The sequence below is a fragment of the Bacillus rossius genome, assembly GCF_032445375.1.
Source record: "Bacillus rossius redtenbacheri isolate Brsri chromosome 4 unlocalized genomic scaffold, Brsri_v3 Brsri_v3_scf4_1, whole genome shotgun sequence".
Taxonomy (NCBI): Eukaryota; Metazoa; Arthropoda; class Insecta; order Phasmatodea; family Bacillidae; genus Bacillus; species Bacillus rossius.
In genome coordinates, this window is record NW_026962010.1 from 18,160,596 (window position 1) to 18,188,183 (window position 27,588).

At 35.7% G+C, this 27,588-nt stretch overlaps 1 protein-coding gene across 3 annotated transcripts in view; it reads left to right on the forward strand.

The window, feature by feature from the left end:
* LOC134541630 (cullin-5) overlaps nucleotides 1-27,588 on the forward strand; it is a 49,788-nt gene that overhangs the window by 420 nt on the left and 21,780 nt on the right. For all 3 annotated transcript variants that reach the window (XM_063385199.1, XM_063385200.1, XM_063385201.1), the window contains exons 2-10: nucleotides 189-398; nucleotides 4,886-5,068; nucleotides 6,792-6,933; nucleotides 7,845-8,065; nucleotides 13,359-13,452; nucleotides 15,147-15,277; nucleotides 18,268-18,435; nucleotides 22,087-22,221; nucleotides 25,186-25,310. In XM_063385199.1, coding sequence (XP_063241269.1) covers nucleotides 189-398; nucleotides 4,886-5,068; nucleotides 6,792-6,933; nucleotides 7,845-8,065; nucleotides 13,359-13,452; nucleotides 15,147-15,277; nucleotides 18,268-18,435; nucleotides 22,087-22,221; nucleotides 25,186-25,310 — 1,409 coding nt within the window. The remainder of the gene's footprint in view (nucleotides 1-188; nucleotides 399-4,885; nucleotides 5,069-6,791; nucleotides 6,934-7,844; nucleotides 8,066-13,358; nucleotides 13,453-15,146; nucleotides 15,278-18,267; nucleotides 18,436-22,086; nucleotides 22,222-25,185; nucleotides 25,311-27,588) is intronic.

Genomic DNA, 27,588 nt, shown 5'->3' on the forward strand with positions numbered 1-27,588 from the left:
TTCATTAGAGGTACTAATAAAAATATAATATTTTTAGCATTTTTGCCAAGTTTACAGTTTATACTAAAACACTTTAAGCCTTTAATATCTTATCTTTTATCGTTATAAGTCAAAATATACAGTTTGTTGTGTCTGTGGCTGTGTTACAATATTTTTGAGCTGACATTACTCAACTTTTTGTGTGGCAGGACAGAGATCAGATACTATTCGAGGCCAAATGGCCATCCATGAGGCCAATAATTCTCAAGCTGCTGCAGCAAGAGACTGTCACTCCAGAGGAATGGCAGGGCCTCTTCTACGCGGTGTACGTGGTTTGTATGTGGGATGACAAAGGCCCTCCCAAAGTCAAAGAGGCTCTTAAAGATGATATCATGGACTTTATCAAGAAGGCCCAGATGGTAAGCAAATTGTCTTATTTTAATTTGCTCTCTTACAGTTGCCTACCTAGTTCAAATTTTTTTTTTGCTTAAATGTCACCATATGTTTTGAATGCTTGTAGCTTTAGCACAAGTTAACTTAGTTGTACTTACTAATATGACAAACAGATTTAGGGGGGGGGGGGGTGTCTATTATTGAAATGGCTAACTACATTACACCTACAATGGAACAATATTGCTTTGTAGGGGCTGTTTAGTATTGAGGTGGACCTGTGATCTGTCTGCCCGCCAAATAGCAGAGTGATTCATAATGAATGATCCACATGTTCTTCTTAATATTTTCTCTCTTGGATGCTGCCAACTAATGACTAAAACTAAAGGCTTAAATTTTTGAGAAAATTTCTCCTGTTTGTTTTACAAAAAATATCTTCTCACTCTAATATTTAAAAAAATATATAATTTTTTCAGTTCCTGTATGTTAGGCGTTAGGCTAGTTTTTGTTTCAAATATAAAACTTTAAAAGGTAAGTTAAAAACAATACGGAAGCAGCTGGAAAAATAAACAAACTAAAAAAAAAAAAAACATTTTAAAACTAAAGCAATGCTTTTCAGGCATCTTGAGGTTATAATTTCATCCATCCGTCCGTCGAAAGTTAAAGCTTGTTTATGTTTTGGTGGATGAATGGATGGATTTTTACAGGCCATTTGATTGGCTGCAGGTTATGAGATTGATGGAAGGATGGATTCGACAAATCATTGTGAGAGTTAAGCTTTAGTAGGAAGGATGATTCCTGAATGGTCTGGAAAAATTAAAAGATAAACATAGGATATTTGCAGGTTTGATCTAAGTACACAAAAAATCTGATTTAGAATTCATTTTTTTTAATTAATTTTTTGAGTTAGGCTTTACTTTTGGAGTAGGCCTAGGTTCTCCAGGATATAGAACACACCAATATTTACATGTCACAGTTTACTTCACACAAATATTCACAGGAATTAAATAATAGCATATTAATTGTCAAAGTTTACTTAACATGACAGTGATAAAAAACAAAAATTTCTTACCTTAAGTAAAAATTTATTTCTCATAAAGTGATTCTTACTGGTGGTGTTATTTCTTGTAATTAGTTACATACCATCATTGCAAGTTAGTTTGTTAGTGAAGATTGTGAGAGAGTGTCGCAAGGGATGTAAGGCAGTTCAGGAGGAACATGAATAGAAAACGTGCCGCTGTGTGCAAATCCACCGGCAAGTTGGCCGTTATTTTGTGGTTTTTGTGGCTGTTGTTATTAATGGCGTCTTGGATGGCAGAGAATCCAAGTCTCTGTGTTACTGATTTGTTTCCCTGAGAAGTCCACTACATTATGTTTGAAAAGTGCTTTTGATAGTTTTTACGAGGAGCTTCACTGCTTAGGTGTTTGAATATGTTTTTTTTTTACTCAAAAAATACTTACTACAGAATCTTAGTATATAAATTTCAAGATGTTTTGCATTCCTTAAGAGGAATTAGGTTTTTCCATCTTGTAATTTCAAATATTTTGATACCGCTTGCAATAAAGTTTTCGTACTAAATTTTTTTAGTCGACTCAGTTTTGTCTACTGGTTGAAGTCCATACTTGTGAACTGGTTATTATCGTGATAGTTGTAGTCGTCCACGTGACATAATAAGTTATTTCCTCCTGGCACTTACGGATGAGAACTTGTTAGTAAATTTGCAGTTGAAACAAGGTTTAGAAAGTCTGTGGGAGATATATTGTATGTCTGGACGTACCAAAACACTGGGATGAATAGATAGTTCAAATCATAGCAAAAAGGTGTAAAACTCCAGGATGGCAGGGCCTGATCCCCCCTTAAACATGAAGTATAATGGCGACGTTCAGCAAAGGTAAGAATGGTGTATGCACACTGTAGTGCTAGCGGTATTGCTGGTCTAGTGCTAGGATCACTCGCCTCCCACAGAGACGATCTGGGTTCTGTTCCAGTGGATCACACTAGTGGGGAAAATGGCAGATGTTGCTGTGAGCTTGTGGCTTTTCTCAGAGTACTCTTGTACAGATGTGAGTGGGGAAATTTTCAGGAAAATAATAACAGGAAAATAATAACAACAAATTTTTCTGGAAATTCTTTTTTTAATCCCATTACCAACATACATATACATAACTTAATGTAGGTTGATAGTATATGTTATACAAATTATTTTCTGTATATTGGAAGGCACTGTTTAAAAAAAACAATCAGTTGGTCAGAGGGTAGCATGGGTCCTACCCAACTCTCAAATGTTGAGTAGCTGTTACGTTGTAAACAAAGACAAAATGTATACATATTTTATTTGGTTCTGTTTCGTTTAAATAAAAGTTTTTAGTTTAATTGTGTTTTCCTGTGAAAGTATAACTTGTTGGAAAGTTTTCTGGTTTTGCAGAACATTTTCTCATAAATATTTGTCTGAGAAAGTAACATCTCTATCTACTCGTGCATTTTGTCAATGCGGCATTCTCATCCATCATACCTCATTGTCCCTATTGACCCCAATATCAATGAGATTTTAAGCTATAATTCATTCATTCATCTCCATTCATTCACTAATCATTCATTTGTTCATTTAATCAATCTCCTTAGTAAATAAGTGTCTATAGAATTGTGTACAAAATTGCATAGGGCTCTCAAATATTCTTTACTGCACTATTTCCACCAATCAGATCTTATGGACACACTTTAAGTCTCAAAACTTCCCTTGCAACATGATGAAAAAACTGCACTCTGGTATGAGGCACATGATGTTTCTGGAAATTGTCACTTTTTAAATTCTTTTTTAATACATGGTTCCTTACAGTTGTAATCCTGTAAGAAACAGTATGAATGGATGATATGAACATTTGGAGTAAACTTCTGACAGTTTCTTCTATTCACAACTGCATGTAACGTAACTAACTACAGCTTAGCATCCACCTGTGCCAATGGACAGAATGTTAGGTCAGGTAGTTTCATATATCATTGGCTGATTTTATTCATTGAAAGATAGCTTGTAGCAAGTACTTCTTAAATATTTTCCGATCTGCTGTCAACGATTTGTAACTTTCACATGCTTATGTATGTTAAGTGCAAATAGCAGTCAGAACTACTTTACAAATGAAACACACAAGTTTAGTGCATATATAAATATATATATATATATGTATCAAAAATAATAGAATATTGTTTTTTGGTCATACTAAGCTGTGTGTTTAAGCTTCCCAAAAAAATGTGGTCTATTAATTACTGACGGTTTTATAAATTTTTTCTTTTCATAACCGATCATTGCCTAAGTGCAGTTATTTATTTCTTATTTTTAAGCCAAATTGGATACTTTTAAATTAGATTTTTGTTTGATTAAAATTTCCAAACTCCATGGTTACCCAGATATGATGAGCAATGCATAAAATATTCAGACCAACTTTTTTGTACATAAGTTGAACGTATCACGTAGCAGATTCCTAACTCCATGTTCAATGAGATCCTGCGACCACTGTAGTAGGACCAGTCACATGTTCATCGTTAGATGTGTGGCCTTTCTCGAAAAGTTATATGACTTATCTAATCAGTTAACAGCAAGGTAATTACAGACACACATATGAAACGAACACGATTCATCTGGCTTTGCCCCATTGAAGAGCATTAAAGCATGACAGGTACGCGGCACACAGTCCGATACATAATACATTCATGCTTCCAAAACATTGCTGCTTCAGCTTGTGAACGTGAGAGAAAAGTGAACACTCGAAAGAGGGGCATTCCTGTAACAAAAATAATTTAATCTGTATTAAATACCAATACATTGTGTCCTTCCCACAAACTAATTCAAAGGAACTAATACTTACATGTCAACTGTGATAATTAAAAAACTTGACATTAACAACACATGTACTCAGTGCTTTTGGTTACGGACACACACATCCATCAAGAAGGAGTGGCATGGGGGGGGGGGGGGGGGGGCAAATTCTCAGGACCCAGTTGAGTTTAGAGATTGTTAATAGAATTTATAGGAAAACTGACATGTTAAGTGATATCCGCAGATAATATTTACAGTTAATGGCCACAGTAACGTCTACATGTTCTTGTGCATACATATTGGAAATTTTTTCATTAGATAACAGGGAGTGGGTCAGAAAAAATTCTTTGCCCCCGGCCCTTGTTCTCAGTTTACGGCCCAGGTAAAATTACTGAATCTTAATTCTTGTACAGAAATTGCTCATGCATTTACTTAACAGTTGATTTAGAAATTCTAACAAATTTGTGTTTAGCAAACATTTTGAATTAATAAAAACATCTCTGGTTGAGAAACTGCATAGTTGCATAACTAGCAACCCTGCAAACTGTTCAAGCCCAGACACACATGTCAGTTTGAGGATTCAGTTTCAAAGGAGCTACGGTGGTCCTGGTAGTTACTCCTGCTGGCTGCAAGCACGTGGGTGTAGCCTCGCTTGTTCGCAAGACGGGCGGTGATGTGTGACGTGTGTCGTTCCCGCGGGGCAGCGGGTGCTGTCCCACCAGGAGGACCAGGCCCTGTTGAAGGCCTACATCGTGGAGTGGCGCAAGTTCTTCGCGCAGTGCGACTACCTGCCCACCCCCTTCCGCCAGCTGGAGACCTCCCTCAGCTCCAAGGCCTCGCCCGCGCTGCAGAAGAAGTCCCAGAACGAGGAGAGCATCGTGCGCAAGGTGGGGCAGGCTTCACCCTTTACGGGGGCCAGATATCATTCTTCAACTGATCTCAATATTGTACTATTGTTCTTTAGGGTAACCAATAAATACAATTCATGGCATGTCGTGAGGAAAAGAAAAATTATTATTTTTTTAGCGTAATTTACAAAAATATAATAAAGAAAACCCTTTTCATCTAAGAATAATTACCATTAAAAATATATAAATTAGAAATATATATATAAATAATATTTTTAAATATTTTTTGAGAATACAATGGCTTCGTTACAGTGACTATTGAAAACTTATATATAGGTAAACAAAGATGGTGAATACATGAGAGTATACCTGATGATATTTTATTAAAAGATTCTTTAAGTGGGTGGATCTCATTTTAGTTCATTATTTTGTATTTAAGTGAAACGCTGGTCAACATGTAAACTTTTTTTAATGGTTAGATTTCATGAAATGAAAAATATTTATATTGCATACCTTTGGCATAATTTGTTGCCAGAGTTTAATTTTTAACGTTTTTGGGACAAACAAAGAGAATAAACTGGAAAAAAGGACTAAAAAAATTTAGGTTTAACAGCAATGCAACAGGCTATTTCAAAAAATTGTTAAAAAAAATTTTTTATTATTCTACCTTGCCTTTCCAAATCCTCAAATTTGTAGGAATTTTAACAGCTAAGCAAAATAAAACAAGCATTTTTAATAGCCTACAAACCATATCATGAAGTAGCCCGTATCATTGTCTTCAACCCTAAAAAGTTTTAGTCCTATTTTCCAGTTGATTTTCTTGATTTGTATGCTCCAAAAACAGTAAAAATGTAACTCTGGCAGCTAAAAGTATGCAATGTATTTTTATTTCGTAAAATCTAAACCATTTAAAAAGTATAAAAATTGATCTGAGATTAAAGTAGATATAAAATCAGGACCTGAAATGGGCCATGCTAAACGATGTCGCGGGCTGGATGTAGCTATCACTGCAAAGGTTGACAGGAGCACAAATATCACCGTGTGAGTACATTCTATTATTTCCATCCACTTATAACATTAAAATAAGTTTTAATTAATATAAATAATTTTCTAAGTGAATTTCTTGGCATAATTAATGTGAAATTTTGAAGTAGGTGTACTTTATATGGATGCCAAAAGAAAATTATGAATCCTTTCAGTGAAAATCTTTCAAACTGCAGAGACCAGGACACTCTTGTTGAATGAAGGAAATGTGCTCTGATAGCGGTTCATGAAACCTAAGTAAATGTATGACATAAACATCTTCAAAGCTTCAAGTCACTTAGTTTTTTGGTATAAACCGTAATACAATGCTGAATTGTCTATTGAAGGCAACCATGATGAGGGCAACTGCAATGTCAACTCAAATGTCGGAGACTATTATTCGTTCCACTTGACATGTCACAACCCCACAAACCAAGCTAATTCCATCTATGGCAGCAAAACCCTGCAAACTTTATTGTCAAACAAACTATTAATATTCATAAATAAAAAATTTGTGATAATTGTGAGACTTTGAAACTGTGGCAGGCTTTAAATAATCATAAAAGTCATACGTATCAATAATGTTAGGCAGAGTTGTGGAAATTTTTTTTTTTCTGTTTAGTTATTTTTAGGTAAGTTTATATTAGTTTCATATAAATAAACTTTTTGAAATCATTTGTATTCACTGTAGGGAATTACTTATTGTAGTTTCAGACATTTGTATTGTTTTGGTTGTTAGTTGATGCTCGACAGCTGGAACCAAAGTATTTTCTTGGACATCAAGAAGCGACTGCAAGACTCTGCCATGAAGCTCGTCCAGGCAGAACGGAATGGTGAAGCCTTCGACTCCCAGCTGGTCATTGGTGTCAGGGAATCCTACGGTAATCACAGAGTTACTTTCAGGCGTAGTTCCTCAAATATTTGTGCAAAAATGAGCGAGGTGGTGCAACGATGTAATGGGAGGACCAGATTTCAGATTTTAGTCTGGCCATCCTGATTTTTTAATTTTCCACAGATTCCTGAATTCCCAGGCCAATGCTGGGGTGGTTCCGTCCATACCACAGGCTGGCCGAACCCTTCTCCTGTTCCCCTGCTTGTGCCAGACCGCAATCATCTCGCAATCGCGATACATTCAGCACACACAAATTCCAGAAGTTAATAAGTATAGTAATAGCAATAGGGTCCATGAAAAATATATCAAGAGAAGAGATTTTGGTTTGTTTTTTTTCCAAGCAGTTTAACTTTTTTCTGTAACTTGAATTTAAACCCATTTCTGTAACCATTTATTCCAAAAACCTAATTAGCCCATTTTCTTATACTCTAAGTAACAGCTTAAATGTCTGTGTTAATACTGAATTATTATTAACATTATTATTTCAATTATGTTTGAACTATTCATTTTGCTTCCTTTCTTCCCTGCATTTCACACCACTTTGTATGTTTTCTTGTGTTTTGGAAGAGAAAAAAAATCTTCTTGCTCTTTTTAGAAGTGTAATATAAAGCTGCACCTAATATTGCTTAGAACCATGTGTTGATCAACTCTTTTATCTGCCCACATGACATTTTTTTGACATTTTTCACCACTCTATATTACTTCATTTTTTTCTTTATACTTTGTCTTCTGCTAATGCAAAATATTTATCAGTATTATTCTCATTCTAACGTAGAGAATTTCCAAAAGATATTTTTGTGCCCTGATAACCTTAGTGTATGAGCTCTTTTCGGAAGTAAATGTCGTTGCAGCGAGTGAGAAGAAATGGTGGCAGCTGAGAAGCACGACGGTGTGTTGCAGTGAACCTGTGCTCGAACCCGGACGACAAGCTGCAGATATACCGGGAGAACTTTGAGAAGGCGTACATTGCGTCGACGGAGAGCTTCTACAAGGTGAAGGCGCCGCAGTACCTGCAGATGAACGGAGTCCACAACTTCATGAAGTACGCAGAGACGAAGCTTCGCGAGGAGGAGCAGCGCGCGCAGAAGTACCTCGAGCCGTGCAGCGGCTCCGTCCAGGCGGTGGGTGTCTCCGCCACGGCCGAGGGGGCCGGTTCGAGTCCAGTCCATCTCTACTTGTTGCAGTGCATTCCAGCCAGTGTGAACATTGTGGAGTCTACTTCACGTACACTTGTAACTTGCCTTCACTGCACCTGTACCTACTAAAAATATATTAGGACAAGCAGTTTCGTGTCATAACGATTTCTAAAAATATATTAGGAAGAGCAGTTTCATGTCATAACGATTTATTGACTCAAACAAAATCATTGGAAAGAACTTAAAAGTGTTCAGATTAGCTGAAATGCACAGTGCTTGCTTGCTTAATGGGTCATGCTCATGTGGCATGCGAGACTCATAATATTATGTTCACTAAGTCGGTATCCCCATTTGTTCGGAGACACATCGATCTTGACGCTATATGGGTTGCAGTGGTTTGAGTGGTCGTTTGCTCGTGTCTCACCAAGACAGTTTCAAGCGTGAAATGTGGTGAATGTTGCTGTGTGCTGATGGGTTTGCTCGGGGTACTCCTGTTTCTCCCCTAGCTCAAATCATTCCATGAATGCTCCATTCTCCATTCATAACCCCTTGTTGTCTCAAACACCTGTATCGATGATTCATTCATTCAGAGATCACTTTGATCTTGGCATACTATCTTTATAAGTCTTTTTTTGCAGTGTAAACACTTTTTTTTTTTCATTGTGCATTGTGTTTCAGCCACACACATGTATAGTTGTATTGCCTGAGTAGTACCACCACTTGGTTCAACTTTACACTTCAGTAGTATTTTAACCCAGCATTGTACATAAACATTTAAATTTGTGCAAAAATTGCAAGTAGTAAGTGACTACATTGGAAACATCAAGATAAAATGTTTAGCATGTCTAAATATTTGATTATACCATAATCACTCGTGTAATGTCCGCAGTAATTTGACCACATTTTTGGCCAAAAAAATGGGGTGCGGACATTATGTGAGAAAAAATACAAAAATACAAAATTTTGTGTCTTAATTATTACTAAAAAGGCACAAAACGTATCTAAAATCAATTTGGATTTCACTAGCTAGGTATTTTAAAAGAATATTGCTGCGGGATCGCTTGCAAACAACCCGGCTTAGACCATGTTTACTTTGCTGTAATTGCCACCGGTAACTGTCTCGCACTTGCCGGAACATTAAAAAAAATTACGCGCTACACTGAAATAAGTGTGGTTACGTGTGCCTTATTAATGTGATTAATATGTGATGGATTAAAACGGCTATTAACGGCACGGCTGCAATATTTTTCCGTACCATATCCTTACGTGCGGCGCGTAGGGAACCAGCGAGCTGGCAACAGCGCAGTGACTCACCAGTTCCACATCTGCTGCGCACTGTACTCCCCCCCCCCTCCCGGCAATCTGATGGCCTTCGTGACGTAGAGAAGGAGGAAGGGGAAGGAAACATTTAGAGCGTGAGAATGGCCAAGGGAGGGATTCCAACCAAATGTAAACAAAGAGGGGTTCTGTTCTGTCCTGACACGTAAAACAGGGTACACACTAATTAAAGTTGAAGTTTATTTTACGCTGCGCTGCGTGTCTTACCTCAACTGAAAACAAGACTGATCCACGCCGTGTTGCATTTGTTGACTGCAACTGTTCTTTTATTTTTCGCCACTGACGAACACTTTTTTCGTACACTTCAAACTCCCTTTCAGCAGCCCTGTTCCCATGCTCTTCAGCATAACGAACAACTCTTAATTTAAACCGCGCAGTGAAGGATTTATATTTACCCATTATGTACTCTACACTACAAAACTCGACGCGAAACTCATGCCTTGAACTTGCGTGCGTTATGGTCAGTTGTGTTTACCGTTACCGTGCTTTGTTCAGTTCAACGAATTTCCCCACCCTTTCAGGACAGGAGAGAAAGGACAGCTCAAGGTCACGGCTTTGTTTACAGAGCCGTCAACTTTCCATTCATACTGCGTCCTTTAGGTGTGGCCAAAGTTGTGTTGCCCGCCGTAGATGACTGGTGCGGACATTATGCGAATTTTTAATTTTTTCTTTTAAGGATATATAAATAAAGGGTGCGGACATTATGCGAGGGCGGACATTACGCGAGTGAATACGGTATTCATATTATGCAATCAGATGTCTGTCTGTGGGCATGTTTCAATAAAAAAAAAGTTTAGCTAATCATTATAACAAAATGAATGTTTTTTTTAAAATATTGTACAACTACGTAAACTATCCCGAAGATGGGACTTAAATTATATGGATGTCTAAGATGAGTTAAAGTATCGACTCAGCTTATAAATGACCGTACAAAGATATTCTCTCTGGTCCATTAATTTAAATGAAATATTCATAGTTTTGAAATCTATCAAGATAAAACTACTAAATTCCATTTTTAAAGATCAAATTTATTTTAGTACTGTTCTAAAAGTCATAATATCAAGCATTTATAAAATGAAAGAAATAATCTTTGAGAGTTATTTTAATGTAATTAAGGTATTAATATTCATTAATTTATCAATGATAAATGCACACAACTATTATACATTATTAACACAATATTAGCAAGGTTATGACGTCGGCCGGGGCTACGCCCTCCCTAAGCCCGATGTGCCTCACGCCGTCACCAACCCTCTCCTCCCACCACCACCCTCTAATTAAACCTCCCGCTCGTGCGTGCGTGTGTGCGTGTGTGTCTAGCCCGGCAAGAGGGCGCTTAGAAGCAGTGCGGCGACTCCCTAAAGTGTTAAGTTTTAATATGAATTGTAAACCCTTTTTCATTCATTTTTTTGCCCCAGTGTTTTGTTGTAGTTTACTCATGTATTTCTTTAATTTAAATATTACGTTACTTAAAAAACTACAGACGTTGCCTGGGCGGACCTGAATAGGCACGGACTTGGACGAGGGTAGGAATGTTTTTATATAAATTCTCAATAACTACGTAAATATTAATGTACTTTAAATTGCCAGTAGTTTTTATATATTTTTTAATGTTAATCTATGATTTGCTTAACTTTCGCCGGGGCACGGAATCGCAGAATGTAATAACGGTAATTGTGTTGGCGCGGGGGCGCCATGTTAGTCGAGACGAGCCAGCTCTCGTCCAGTTCATCTTCATCACCGACCGAGAGCAGACGCGCCAGCACCCCGGGGATCTCAACCGTTGTAAGCCACCGATCAAGTAATTCTGCATCTTTAATTATTCTTAAACCTTTTCGTCCATCAATCCTCGGGGCAGCTCTCGGTCGGCGGACTGTATTAATAATTAATTATCTCATTCGAGTTTTTATACATTGTGTACTAAGCATACTTTATCGCATGGCCACGTGGGTGGACCATGCATTCACTTAAGTCGGTTCGTGCCTCAGGCTTTTTAACTGTTTAAAGTGTAACGTGCGTAGAGGGAGGCGTGTTCGTGGAATTAAATCTGGATATAAGTAAAACCCGAGTACTTTATTTAACCACGTGGTGAGTGAGCCTACTTAGCCTAGGAGTGTGGCGTGCCCGATGCCTAGAGCGGGCCAGATCTGGATCTATATAGGGTAGAAAGGGCTGGTAACTCGTCCCCACCTGGGCTACGTCACGCCCTGAGAGCGAGACTCAGCCGGGTCCATGTGCCCTTACACGTGGTGGCGCCCATTCATAACACCTTAAAGTCACCGGGAACGTGCGCGCAGCCCTCAGTTAATTTTGTTAAATATGATGTAATCTAATATATTTGACTCAATTTATACTGGCCAGGGAGGTGAAACATTTAATTAATAATTTAACTAGCTTCAAACTCATTAGTATACTATTAGCTTGCTCTGATGCATATGACTCTTTGACTTACTGCATACCTCTAACACTAGTTAGTCAAAATTTATAACATTTGTCAATAAAAGTTAAGGTATTTTTAGTACAAATCGTCAAACAAGAATAATACCAGTACATATGACGATGGTGTAGACACTACTTGTTCTTGTAGCAGTACGATCGATCCTGGATACTCATCAAGTCCTTGGTGATGATCAGTTCTCATAGAGCATCTCTTGAGGGTAGATGCGTTGACTCCAGATTCAAAGTCTCTTGAATGCAGATCTGCATGGTGAATGTCCAGGTCTATGAGTATCTGGTATGAATCTTGTATGAAGTTCCACGACCATCAGTTGCTGGTGTTCGATGTGAAGTCTGTGCGTCGATACCTGGTCTAAAGTTCTGCAATGTTATACCACGATGTAGGATACTAGAAAGACATACTACGTTGGAGTATATTTCGTAGCACTAATATTCTGATGACTGGTTCAAGTCAATGTTCCCAACACACACAAACTGCAAAGTTTATGACTGGAAAAAAAATACATATGTCAATAAATATATCTTACTTACTTACTTACTTAAAACATTTATTTATTTATTCCGTAGCTTCTTGATAACTATACTTTTAAGACTGATGACTTGTAATCGGAAATACTTTTCACACGTCCAATCATTTCCAATACTTTATTAGTTCTCTCAACTTTTCTTAACAGCATTTTGTTCCAAACGCCAGTACATATAAATTTAGTGGAAACAAAATGTTCTGCCATTCCTCCTAGCATAACTTTGTCATAGAAGTTTATGCGACCCTAGTCATGTGACTATTGGTTCAAACAAATATTTATGAATTTACAATGATTTTATACTAATAAATAAACATATATTTTATAAGTACCCTATGACATGAGTATTCATTTCACTTGAACAGTTAGATTACTTGTATGTGATATCAGCCATTAATCCTCATTATCATGTTGAAAGATGTCAAGATATGTAAATATTTCATTTGTACGAAGATACTTGCTGAAACTCTATGCTTGTTAAGGGTTACAATGGCCAAGGTGATCTGGGTTCATTTCTAATCAGGATGAAACCTAAATTTTTTTACAAGCTAATGTTATGTGTAAATAGAATTTCTAACAGACTTCTTTCTGATTATTTACTTTAGGGATATGGTGCTCATATTTGTGATATATGACTCACACTTGCTTTCATGTGATCCATCTTTGTGAAGTCAATTTTCACTAATTTGACAACCATATTTTATTGGAAGTCTAATCGTTCTTTTTATCAGTATTTATTAATAATTAATATCCCTACTTTTCCATTCAAAATGATTGCTTTTGCATATGTATAAAACAGTTAAAGTTTCAAATAGCAATAGTTAATGAAGTAAAGATGAGTTTCAAAGATTTGCAGTGAAAAAAAGAAGTAGTAATATCAGGGACAATACTCACATAAACTTGTTTTTGACATTTTTTTCCTATACTCTTTCACTTTCAATGATTATTCTCTTTTTTAGCTGATGGAGTGCTGTGTGAACGTTTTAATTTCGAATTTCAAGTCCACCAGTCTTGCAGAATGCTCTGGCATGATAAAAAATAATGAAACAGAAAGTAAGTACCATTTACTTGGCTTAGTAAGTATGTATAATTACCTAGCTGCTGTTACAGTAAAAGCCTCCTTTTTAAAGACGTGGTAGACTAAATTTTGTTTTGTAGTTGTATAAATAATGTATTTATATGCAACCTTATTCAAACAAGGCTGAAATATAAGATCTTCATTCATGTTCTACTTGACAGGTACGTAATAACTTTGTGTGTGGTTTTGATTGTAGGCTTTTGTGGCCTTGGCTTAACTTCTTGTCTTTTAAGACAACTTTCAATGAAATATGATGTGCCAGACTTTCCGGCTTGCCAGGTTTCAACTATTTTCAAGGGGGATGAACAACTGAAGGCTTGGTTTTCTGCAAAGTATTTACATACTTGGCAAGACCTGTATTTGGCTCTTGTGAGCAACCATGATTGGATGATAATCTGGCCGATCAGGTTGTGTGTAGTTTCTGCAGAAATTATGATGTGTTTTGTATTCTCTAAACATGCTTGGTGCAATTGGCCCTTAGTGCTAGACGCTAAAGTTATTTTATATATATATATATATATATATATATATATATATATATATATATATATATATATATATATATATATATATATATATATTTGTATTAAATGATTATTCGAGCACCTAATATTTATTTATTTTTTTGTAAAATAATTAACTTATTAGGAGTCAAATACAGTTTATTCCCATCCAACAATTAACTGAATTTTTAAAAGGTTAGTTTTAAATCTTAAATATTAAGTCTCTGCATCAACCATCCTGTAGAATTAATGCAAATGAAAATTTTCATGTCATTGTTTTTACACACGTAGTGATATCAAGTAGCTGTAAGATGATATGCAGTTTTTTTATGATTACTTGCATGACAAATTAAAGCTTGCAAATAACACTTAGTAATTTTAGTCAAAAATTTTGGGACAAAACCTAAAATTAAAGAGAGCTGTTGAGATGAAATTGCAGCAGTAACCCATAGTAAAATTATGTAAATGTCATTTAATACATGGCATATTTAATAACCTTTGGTAACCTAAGTGGTGCTAAATGGTGTGATGACTAAGCTTTAAGGAGCCCACCTCACCAGGAGTGTATCTGTGTTAGTGATGCGGGATGATATGCTCGTCGCTCACTGGTGCTTCTAGCGCAGTGTCGCCTCTAAGCGCAAGGCTGTGAACTGGCACGCAGTCATTCTGCCGCGCATAGGACAACTGTGAAATTTGAGCGGTGACAGTAACACTATATGGCGGAGATATGAAGTTAACGGTCTAATGCAAGTCCCTTAGTTGCTTTCAATAATCTGTACTTGTTGTTTTAGGCCTAAAAATTACTCTGAAAATGCACCTTTTAGTCATTTTAACTCTTCAAAAAATACAGTTTGAAAACTTAAACCGGAATCCTAACTACTTATTGACCCTCAGCGAACTCTCAAATGTTTTTCGTAAACAAAACCCACTCGGATATCTTGAGAAGTTTTCAAATTATGTGGTTTTTCCTCGAGCTCTACTCACAGTGTGTGTGCCCAGGTAGGCGGGGCTGTTCCACCTAAGATCTCTTTTAACTATTGTTTAGTTTTTTTGTTTGTTGTAAGAATGGCAGTGTTTGGCGTGATGAAGTAGCGTTAGTGCAGCAGATGCTGCGGAAGGAGGTAGTACTGGCGTGTGTGATGCGGAGCGTTGTTTGCCCTGGGGAGAGCTGCAGCTGATGTTCAAGCTGATGGACCGAGTGCCCGACGGCATCGCGCCCATGCTCAGGGACCTGGAGGACCACATCGTGAGCGCCGGCCTCGCGGACATGGTGGCCGCTGCCGACATCATCACCCAGGTCAGCGCCTGCACTTCCACGTCGGGCACAGATGATCATCTTTCCAGAATTACTTATACTTCTCCACGTAATCCCCACCAATATTTATGCACTCATTCCATCACTATATCAGTCTCATGACTTTCTTTGTGTTGCTGTATTATGTATATCTTACAACCATAGACCATTTTGAAACAGATGCACGCATGCGAATGCTACCCAGACATTATGAAATTAATATCACAAAGCTGAATGGTGCTGCCACCTGTTAACATTGTTGCTATTACTTTAAGATATCATGTCACTTTGTAATATACATAATAACTGTTATTCTTATAGTTCAGTTTTTGCAGAATTTTTCACTGTATAAGCATTGCAAAAAAAATTTCCTGTTAATTATTCCATTAGGTATATTCTATTCATTATCGGGAAATTATTTGTAAAAAACATTTTGCCTGACTAATTTCATCATGGTCTCTCGCGAGAAGTTAATATATTTCCGCAGATTGATGATGCACACACAACTATACTTCTGCAGTCCATTTTCAAAATATTTTTTAGTAACAATATGGTATCTAGAAAAAAAAAATTATGTGTGATGCCTATCCTTCAGGATGTATACAAACCGAGATACATCATCATCTTGGATCAAACAGTTTTTAACGTCAAAATGATTTATTATTGTTTATCATTGAAAATTGGAATTTGTTAAGCCAGATAGCGAGCATTAATAGCTTTCCTGGAGAGAGTAAAAAAATTCTGATGAATAATTCTGTTGCAATAAATGTAATCATTTTTCAAAATTAATTAATTTCTGTCAATTCCACAAGGAAAACTTTTTTTTTAAGTCATTCGTCAAATTCAGATATTCTTTAAAATTATTTGTGATGCCTTAATGAAGGGAAATATATAATAATAAAAGATGAAAATAAAGGAGACTTATAAATTGTTGAAACTTATATGATATTTTTTGGTTTCAATAACTCCCGCGTGAAGTCTTTCAAGTTGGCCAGTTCTCAGTAGTAGTTCCAGTGGCCTATGAGTAAGAACAAGATTATTTGGTGAATTGTGATAAAACTGAAATAATACCGAAACACAAGTCAATACACAGCATAACACTGAACTAGGGCCATGAAATTTTCACGATCATAAAAAAACTACGAAAAACACGAAAAATTGATGAAATCAGATTTTTCTGCAAAATTTGCCCTGTTTTAACTAAGTAATTCACAAAAATACTAAGATGTTGAATCAAATTTTCAATCGGAAGATTTTTCACTACCACTCTAAATAAACATTAGTAAGAAAACATTAGTAAGAAAACATTAGTAAGAAAAAAAACGTATGGTAAGACTCAAAGATTCTTAAAATATTTGCCTTAGTCCAAACTGTTCAAATCATAAAATTTTTTTATTGTAATTTAAATGTTGCAACATTAGATTTATTCCTTCATAATTGCAGGTGCTAGAGATATTCCGACTGCTCGGTTATTTTTTTGTTGTGTTTTTGTCTCGTTTCAACTGTTGTGCTGAATTTTTTTGGGGTTCAATTCATCATTTGTGGTTTTTTTTTTTCGTTCTCTTAGTCCATTTTTCTTTGTTTTTTCTTTTTTGTTGACCATATTCCTGTTATGGAATATTATGTGGTGTATATATATCCTGTTGACAACAGCAATTTTTGCTTAATTTGTTTTGTTTTTTGTCTTTTGGTTTTTGTAGTTTTCTTCTACAGACAATGGCGTATGTCCAAAATCCTACATCAAGTCAGTTTTTTTTATGGAATTTTATGCTGCTTTTATCTATTTATAATGACGAAATTCCTCATTTTTTTATTGACTACTTTCAGGTGACCCTAACCATATAGCACCAAAATGTAAGTTATATCATAGAATTAAGCAGAATTTAACCAAAACTAATTCAAATTATATATTTAAAAAAAGTAATCCTTTAATGTTTTAAAATCAAAGAATGTCATTTTCCCGGACAAAAGATTGTATCAAAGCGTATAGATGAGAACAATTCTTTTAAGTTTTTGATTGGGTAACTCTTATTGAATTACTTAAACCGCAAATGCTTACCCATTTATTTTTATCAAAAAAATGCAACACATAAAATATCACCACAATTTTGTGGAGTAAGTATTACAAACAGCATTTATAAAAATAAAAACAATAGCACTGAAATCTTCTGTTTTATAAACAAAATTGGTTTAAAAATAAAATCATAAAATCTTGTCACTACCTGTGAGGAGCTGTGGTGGTTGAGCGTCAGACCACTTGCCTCCTACCAAGGTGATGGTGTGTGATTCCCGGCGGGGTCGAACCTGGATTCTTCACACGTGGGAGACATAGAGCCTGTGGGTTTTATCCACCCATCATTCCTTCAATGCTTCATTCTCATCTCATTACCCTTCATTAGTTTTAATGAAGCAGATGTTCATGATGTGTTATGCAGCAATTCATTCATTCTTAGATGGTTCAAAGCAGAGGGTCCACATTCTGGAAAGTCAGGGAAAAGTAAGGGAACTTGGAATTGTCGAGGAAAAGTCTGGGAATTTGCTTGAAATCCTGAAAAAGTCATGGAAATTCCTCATTGATAGTAATTTGAGAGGAAATATCATGCTCCAGTATGCCGTCACTCAGACTGTAAAAAACATTTTATTTTTCATTGGTTTTTTATTGCATAGTCTCACACACTAAAAAATGGTTTATGCAAGATATTTTTTTTTATTAGGCTAGCTATGTAGATGATGGAGGCTGGATTGTCTTTATCTTTAAGAAACTTGCAAAATAGGTAAATTATTTTAAAAGAATTAGTCAAAGAAATTTGTGATTTTGGTCAAGTGAAGTCAGGGGAAAGTCAGGGAAAATTTGGTGACAGATTTTTGTGGACACACTGTAAAAGTAAAAACCTATGTTTCATTTCACCACTTTAGTCCCAGCAGTTCATAGAAATGTCTGAGCTGTAGGCTTGGCCTGCAGAAAGCCTTTGATGCTCTGTCTGTTGTGGCAGGACTCTGAGAAGTACGTGGAAAGACTGCTCGACCTGTTTCGCCAGTTCAGCCTCCTGGTGAAGCAAGCATTCAACGACGACCCTCGCTTCCTGACTGCCCGCGATAAAGCGTACAAACAAGTTGTTAACGATACCAAAGTGTTCAGGCTAGAACTGCCCAGCAAGCAGGTGAGAGACACATTTTCTGTCATATTTTTAGTGTGTGGTATTTTTGTTGTTGTTAGGTCTATTAAATTAAGTATACATCTAGTGCACTATTAACATCAATAAATTTTCAGGATGTACCGATAAGTCTCTTTACATTAGTTTATCACTGTTTCATGTGTAAATTTTAGTCTTCATATTTCATTTATTTTTGGGTGGTACATATTTAATTTTGGATTCATTTTCAATTATAAATTTCAAACACAGAAAATTTAACATTATTATTTAGAGTTAAATGTGACTGAAATAGAAAGCAAAATTTGTATTGTGGTAGAAAAAAACATTTTGATGTCTGCTAAAAGTGGTGAGAATGGTGAATTTAATAACTTCAAGAAAACTTGCTTTAGTTTTTTTTTTTTTTTTTTTTTTTTTTTTTTGCATCCTATGCCACAGTTAAATTAACTTGCTGTACCCATTAAGAGAATCAGGGTCTTGGTGGAAAGTCTATGTAGAGAACCATTGTAAAACTGTGTTGTGTATGCACGTCATGTGTAAAAAGCAATTTTCATAATCCTGGTTTTGTAGTCATTCGTGCCAGAGTTGGAGTGAACATGCTTATGAAAGTTCTCTGGACTTCTTTGTTGTGTTAGCCCTGATTCTCTGTGACTACACTGCAGGCTGGTTGTTACTGGTTAGTGTGGAGTGAGGTCGTGCAGTCGGAAAACACCTGACTCACGTTGCAGAGGATTCATTTTCCAATCTCAGGTTTCATTAACTCACGCCAGGAAAATACTGGATGATTTTATCAATTACACAATTAGGCCATGGCCGCCAATTTCTTTCCTAGTAGCCCTTGTCTTTGACGTGTCTCTCATCATATTGTTCTTGAAAAGACATATAGCCACAATAAAATATTAATACTTAACTGTATTGCTCTGGGCAGATGCGTAGTTACAGTGAAATCCCATTACAAAATACCTGAAAAAACGTACAGTTTGATACTTTATAATGAAAGTACGTAGGTACTTTAAACTTAAGAGTTAATAAATGTAAAACCTCTTGTAGGGATCTGAAAATGTATACTCTAAAGTGTGAAATCCTTTAAAGTGTGGTAGGGGGAAGTGGGGCAGATTCATACAGTTTTTATATTTTGTCTTATAGAATTTTCTCTGGTACCAATATCTGTATCGATTCATCAAAAACTAATAGTCTTACTATCTGACTTTATATCAAAAATATATGATTAGTTTAAATACACTTGTGTGGCTTTCTGTAAAAGTTAAAAAATAAAAAATAAAAAATGTATGAATGTACCGCACATGCGGGGCACTCTCATACAGGCTATGGGGCAGATTCATACATGTGAAAAAATACTAAAATTGAATGTTAAATGTTTAATTATTTATCAAAATCAATATATGAAAATACGTTTTCGAAAACAAAAGCAATTAGTCTCTATGTGCACACAATACTAAGTAATAGCCAAATAATACTAAGTAAAAAAGAGAATAACATAAATGTAGGTAGTTTTTCTTTTTATGGCACTGAAGGAACTTAGTTAATCTAACAGTCTTTCTGATCAGTCATATCTGTATTTAAATATCTAAGTCCTATTGCTTAGTTCTTATTTAGTAGTAGTATCAATAATCAACAATTTAAATAAAATATGACAACATGAGAAATCTTAAATGTTCAACACTAAATAACTTGAAAAGTAAATATGCTATCTTTACAATAATTATATTAATGGACGTTATAAAAAGAGAGATATTTGTTAACACTTAAAATACTAGCAGTCCTAGCTGTCTTAGCTGATTTAGGATCCGGTAATATCAAAACTATATCTGATAGATCTACTGATCCTTCATCTTTGATGTCTGGAAATACAAATTTCATAGACGATCCTGGTTTCTTCCTCAAAAATTAAACCATTACTTCTGTCAAACTGTAGTGTTTGATGATTTGTCCGACGTAGTAAATAATACTTTTTTTTTTTCTTTCAAATTTTACAAGCAGATAAGCACCGTTCTTGATATTCATACAGTATGAATATAACCCGCTGACTGCTGTATGAACCTACTCCATCACAATAAATTGAAATAAAAATATTCCTAAAAAGAAACCAACCATATTTACATATCAATTCACAAACTTGACCCTATTATCTTTTAAATTAAGTAGTACTGAATAATCTAGAAAACAGCTTTTATCAATAAAAAGATGTTCAAAGTGAGGTTATAAAATTACTTACGCGTGGCCGAATCACTTTTCGTGTCACCTCGTCGCGTGTTTCACACCAACTGCTGTCAAACTTCGTGAGCCAACATGCACATAAATAAGCTACGCATACATGCATAAGTCGTTCAATTGATGTGCGCCTAACAACAGATATCTCTATTGTATGAAGGTGCCTTTTGTATGAATCTGCCCCACTTCCCCCTACTTTGTAATGAGGTTTCACTACACAGTGTGTGACTTGTTTCTTATAATTTCATATTAGGAGCCAGATTATCATGCATATATATGCTATATTAGTTAGTACGTACTTACAGACCATACAAAATGATACATGTATAGTTTACAATGTGTAAAAATATGTTCAGTTCATATTCATGACATGTATTTATTGAAAGAGCTTAGCATAAACTATTTCAGTAATAATAACTTTTTAACCTTCTGTAGTTGGTAAATGTTACTACATAATTTATTCCTTCATCAATACTCAATATTCAATATTCTAATTGTATTACTTAGTAATTGGTGGTGGTAGTATTCTCTTATTCTTTTAACAGTTGTGGCTGTATCAGTTTCCAAGCCATATACAGTACTTTGGTATTAATATGTTATCTATACATATAAAAATTATTTTGGTATATATATTTTAGATTTATGAACTCCGACACATTTTGACCGATCATTTTTAACAGTTGGAACATCAAAGTGTTTTTTCATGGAGAAGGTTTTTATGCCATCCATTTTTTTGTAACTCTCCACTGGATGGCGCTGCAGCACATAGACTTCTACATCATTCAACCGATCGCCATCGTTAATTTCATTTTTGTAACAGAAAAATCATAGGTCATAGACATACAAACAGTGAGTGTGTGTCATTTCTTTATGTCCGCCACACAGTCATATAGTAGGGTTTGACAACTTTCTTTCCTCCTCCTTGATGAGCTCCGTTCACTAAGGGTGCTGATGGCACTTAGTTTTGAACTTCGTCAATAGCTGACGTTGCCTTGAATTTTGAATGCGTCATCATTTGGTGTGTCCATCATGTTTGTGTTGGAGTTTTCTAGGATCTCAATATTTAAAATTAAGATAGGTTTGTGTTATCCGTTTCTCTAAAAATTGACTTTGCAAGTGTTTTGGATTAAATTGGTTGTGTTATTTATCGATCCAGATAATCAATAATTTAATCATTGATTAAATAAGGTTTTGCCAGTGATAGAAATTATTATGCACACTTGACGTTCAGTTTAAGAAGACAATTACATTCTGCATCTGATATAGAAAAAAGTACCCTTCACCCTGTGTTCATCCCGGGCGTCGCTGGGAAAGTGGTTCTGCCAAATTCCGACTCGACTCTGGTATCTGCGGTGGCTGACTCTGTCCGACTGGTGAATGGTTGTGGTTGGCCTGAAGCGAGTGGGAGGTGTGCGTGGGTGCCCGCAGATGGCGGGGAACAAGTCCCAGCCCGAGTCCAAGTGTCCGGAGCTGCTGGCCAACTACTGTGATATGCTGCTGCGCAAGACTCCGCTCAGCAAGAAGCTCATGTCCGACGAGATCGAGAGCAAGCTGCGCGATGTGGTGAGTCGTGCTCCGCTGCTGGCTGGTGTCTGGTGTTGCTAAACTGTGAGTTGTAGACAACATTCAACCTGCATATAACAAAGAAACTTATGTCTTTACATTTTTAACGACAACTTTTGTTCTTGAAGTAGTTTGGCTTCTGGGTTGTAGCCGTGTCCTTGGCGAATAATTCACCGATGTTTCGGTCGACATTGCAGTGGCCATCATCAGGGAGCATTTACCTACTGAATACCATAAGTAGGTAACTGCTCCCTGATGATGACGACTGCAATGTCGACCGAAACGTCGGTGAATTATTTGCCAAGGACAGGGCTACAACCCAGAAGCCAAGCTACTTCAGACGATGGCCGTGAAAGCCTGCGAACATTATTAACTTTTGTTCTTGCAGATAATTTGAGTCTTCGCATTCAAGTATACCCGGGCTCCATTGTTATGTCCGAATAACTAACTGAATAAATAATGTAGAGCAAATTTTAAATGATACTCTTATTATTTAAAATTTTAAACCATGAACATGATATTGTTATAAAAGATATTGAGAATGTCAAAGTTATCATATTCATTCAATCTTAAGACCTAAACAGTAATTGACAATAAAACAATGGAATACACCATTCACACAGATCTCACTTCTTTAGGAAATATTAATATTAACATAACAAATTACTGAAATAATTACTTTACTTAACAAACTGACACTAATGTGTGTGTCTCTATATTTTTAAACTCGACTTTAGTCAGCAGCAGAACTGGACCACTGGTTTAGCATACAAGTTGAATTCAAGACAAAATGTTATCATTTCTCAAAATTAAGCAATCAGCAAACAAATATATCTTGTTTTTAATGTCATACTTTGAACGCATTTGAATACTGTAATTTATGATATAACAACTTGACAAAGTTAACTATCATGCGTTAATAAATGGTAAAACCAATAAAATGAATCTAAGTTCCTGGTGAATTCAAATAACAACTACTCAAACGAACCAACAAAAATAACCATCCTTAACTGTAATTCTCAAATTAGATGAGTTTATGTCTTAACAACCTAGTATACTAAAATAAACACCAAACCTACATTTCATCTTGAAATTGAACAAATGGTTTAAAATTGTTTCTGACTAAATGGTACACTGTTAAAATTCGTCTTACTTGTTCAAAGAATGAATACAACTTGTATTCTACGTTGTGTTCAACATAATGTCCTTGTAATATTGGCTATGGTACACTGCAAATGCCCCTCCAACGTCTACTATCGGGTCGGAAGAACTCTGCAAACTGACGTTCACCCTGAACGAACTAGTCAGCGAGATCAGCTGCTGCGGTCATTCTTCCTTCTTTTCTGGGTGTTGACCTTGGGAACGATGGCTTGTAGACTGCGGTAGATTTACTTCTTTCGTCTTGCCTTTCTTGGTAGTCCCTTTGCGATTAATCATTATTTCATAATATAAACGAGACTCTTCTTCGTATGAGTATTCTTCTACACAATCTCACGCTTGATAAACTTTCGTTGACATCTTGATTATAATTGCTAAATCCTTCTCCTATAACAGTCATTTAGTCGTAATATGGACAAAATTGAGGTAACTATAGTTGAAAGTTGAAAGTATTCATTTTAACTCGACGAAATGCACACACCGCCAATGTAGGGCGATTCTTGCGAGTATTCTATTTTATTGTAAACTACTTGATATATTGATTTGTTGTGAAATAATATTATTGTCTGCTTATCTAAATCACTTATTTTCAAGTCTGCATGTTTATTTAGTAGAATCTGTTATATGCAAGCTTATTATAGAAGTTTAATTAATCCTTTTAATCTATAACAGAAACTAGTTTCCATCCTGTAATAGTTTTCAAATTCAACTAAGTTTCTAAATGATTTTTCTAGTTCAGTCCTATTAAATGTTCCAAACAAAACATAAGAACGAAAAATCGAAAACACTGTAATCAGTATTTATAAAATCATAGATTATTTGAACTCGATATAAGTTAGCTGTGTGCTGTTATTCCAAGGACTATGAATAATTTTTAGACATCAAAACATGGAAAACGAAAATAAAACTGAATAAATTCATGTTACGAATTTCCATAGACACCACACCTGTTACAGATTTAAGTTATCGTTCTATGTTAGTGTGTTTGAAACACTGCAGCAAGAGTATCAGTTGCACGCTTGTGTAAAGTGTCCCGTTGTCTTTGCTCGCACAGACCAGACTGCACAGCAGCAAGCCATCGGTGTAGCCTGGTCCTCCACAAGACTCATGGGTGTATTGCCATTGTTACAGAAATGAGACCTGCATTTTTATCAATCTACCACAGGTTTGATTTCATTAGGCTCAGGTCACTTCTCTTTTCATATGTAATATACATTGAGGGTCCCGCCTACCTGAGACACATGCAATGGGCAGAGCTTCAGATAAAAAAAAAAAATTTAGAAGAGTGAAAATAGCTAAAACACTTGTTTTCAATAAAATTTTTGGCATGAAGTAGAGATTATTGAAAACACTCAAGAGACTTGCATTACACATTTATATAAATTTCCCTGCCATATAATGTAATGGTTACTGCTCAAATCGCATAGTTCCCTGTGCATGACAAGAAGACTGCCTGCCTGTTTGCAGCCTGGTGGTTTAAAGGATATACCATGTTAAAAGCAGCAGCGCACTTATCATCCCGTCTCACCGACATGGATACGAGCCTTTCTTTATTTCATTCATACAATGAATGTATCACAAGTTTGTTTTCTTGACTTTCGTTCCAATTCGATTCAGTGAATTTGCGTGGAAACATTTTACGTCACCTTTTATTAGTTTGTAAGATAAATCGGCACACGGCGATTATAACGAAACCTAAATCTTCCAGTTTATTTGGACCTAGAGCCGATGTTTGAAGGCAAGCTAGAGATGCCTTGTTGAAGTGCCGTGCCTGGCGGCTCACCGCGGACCGCCGTGTGTTGGCAGCTGCTGGTGCTGAAGTACGTGCAGAACAAGGACGTGTTCATGAGGTACCACAAGGCGCACCTGACGCGACGACTCATCCTCGACACGTCCGCCGACTCCGAGAAGGAGGAGAACATGGTGGAGTGGTGAGTGCTGCTGGTCCCGGCATGTTGCTGTCCAGAATCGCACCGAGCTCTCAGATGGCAGATGGCTTCAGTTGCAAAATATTTCATTATTTTTCTGTCAAGGGGTTTTAGCACAGAACAGCTTTCAATTATCCATATGTAACATGACTGGGCCAATACAAACACCACAGTATCCATCTATATTGAGAACATCAGAAGCATTTTGAGAAATTAAATTGTATCCTTTTCACAGGTACTAAGTTTTTTAATTTTATTTTCAGGCAAAATAAAGCTTTGTTTGCTAAAAACCATATTGCGGGTTGGTTAAAGTTGTTGAGAAAATTCATCCTGCATCATTATATTTACAGCAAAACCCTCTTTGAAAAATCCCACTTAAAAAAATTCTAGCATAATAATGTGTGTTTTCTAAAAATATAAATAGATACAATTTTTCCCTTTTAATACAGTTTTTATTGTTATTAAGTTTACATTTCTAAGTATGTTGAGGAACTTCCTAGCAGAGATTTACTGTATATAAATAACTAAATAATTCTTCCATTTTATTAAATACTTTTAAATGTATAAATTATTCATTTGCAAAAATATATTGTTATTTTTTTTCCACTAGAGTATTGAAGTAAATCTTCTAGTTATATATACATGGTGTATCTGTAGTATCGGTCCAGACCTGAAAAATAGTATTTTACTAGGGATGGGACGAATCCACATTTTGGTCGAATCCGAATCCTTGTTCGAATCCTCAGTGTTTGTCATCGAATCTCGAATCTCAGTCCCACACTAAACTTCACCACATGTTATTAAAAAAATCACACATTTATTTTAAAAAATTACATAGGCCTATGTATTAAAAAAATCACATGTGTATTTATAAAATTATAAAATAAGTGCATAGTGTATACACCTGATATAAAATAGAGACAAATAACCTCAAAAACCACACATGTAAGTGTGCATCTGTCTAATTCTCTGTTAAATTAATCCTTCCTATGTTTTCAATAAAATATGTTTGTATAACGAACACCATTTAAAAAAAGTTACTTTTTTTCTGCAATGTTATATTATTGAAGGTTGGAAATGATAGAGTAGTTATTAGGGATGGGTCGATTCGATTCTCCGATTCCTCGATACCACCGATTATTAAAAAATTTGGGTACTCAGTATCGGGTACTAAAAAAGGGCAAGGTAGGTTAGGAATCGGTTAAGTTAAGAAAATACAGTAGTAATATATTTTCGTCTGAACTTTACTTACTTATTTTAATATATCTTACCTGCCGTATGCGCATAAAATTTCTAATAATGCTCATTATTATTAAATATTAATTTTATACGAATAAAAATAAATAAAAACAATGTTACCGGTCATGTTTAACCTCTAATTAAAACTCCACGATCGAAGAACATTATTCCTCACTCATGTATTAGACGTAAATAAATTGTAAAAAGAGTTATTAATTTTATTTGCAGTTAAGAAAAGTCCATTGTTTTTTGTGAAGAAAGTGACGGTTATGAAACGAGATCACATCACGTGTCGTCACCAGTTTAGTTGTGAGCCATTCAAGGATGATGGCCTCCACAAAATCTCTGGTGGCCATAAAATATAAAGTCAAGTCGAAACGTATCGATTCGTTGCGTATGGGACAAATTGTATAATGAAAGCAACAATCGATAATAAAGAATTCTCTGGCCATACCGCCAACAGAGGCTCGTGTTTATTTCTTGCAAAAGGAAAACCGTAATAATTACTAGAAAAACACTTGAAAATAGTTTTAGCAAAACAATATTTGTGCCAAATAAATAGCATAAATGCGAAACAATTCACAGTAACCTCCGCCGTAATTCACCGTCGTGCTATTGAGGTTACTGTGAATTGTTTCGCATTTATGCTATTTATTTGGCACAAATATTGTTTTGCTAAAACTATTTTCAAGTGTTTTGCTAGTTTGTTAGTAAAAAAATGTTCGCCGACTGTCGTTTTAAATTACGATGCGAATGTTCTGATATTGTATTAACATGTCTAAAGTTTGGGAACATTTTCGCATCAATAGTGAAAATGACAAATATGCAATTTGTAATAATGGTAGTGCGCAAATTTCACGGAGCGGTACTTATAAATCTACAACCAATTTAATGAAGCATTTGAAATCCCGGCACACATTACTACCAGAAAAAATAGTCTTTGAAGAAAAACAAACTTTTGTTTACAGCATTGTCACCAACTAAGTCAAAAGGTACCACAGAAAAAAGTAGTGCTACCTTTGAACCCATTTTGAACAAAGAT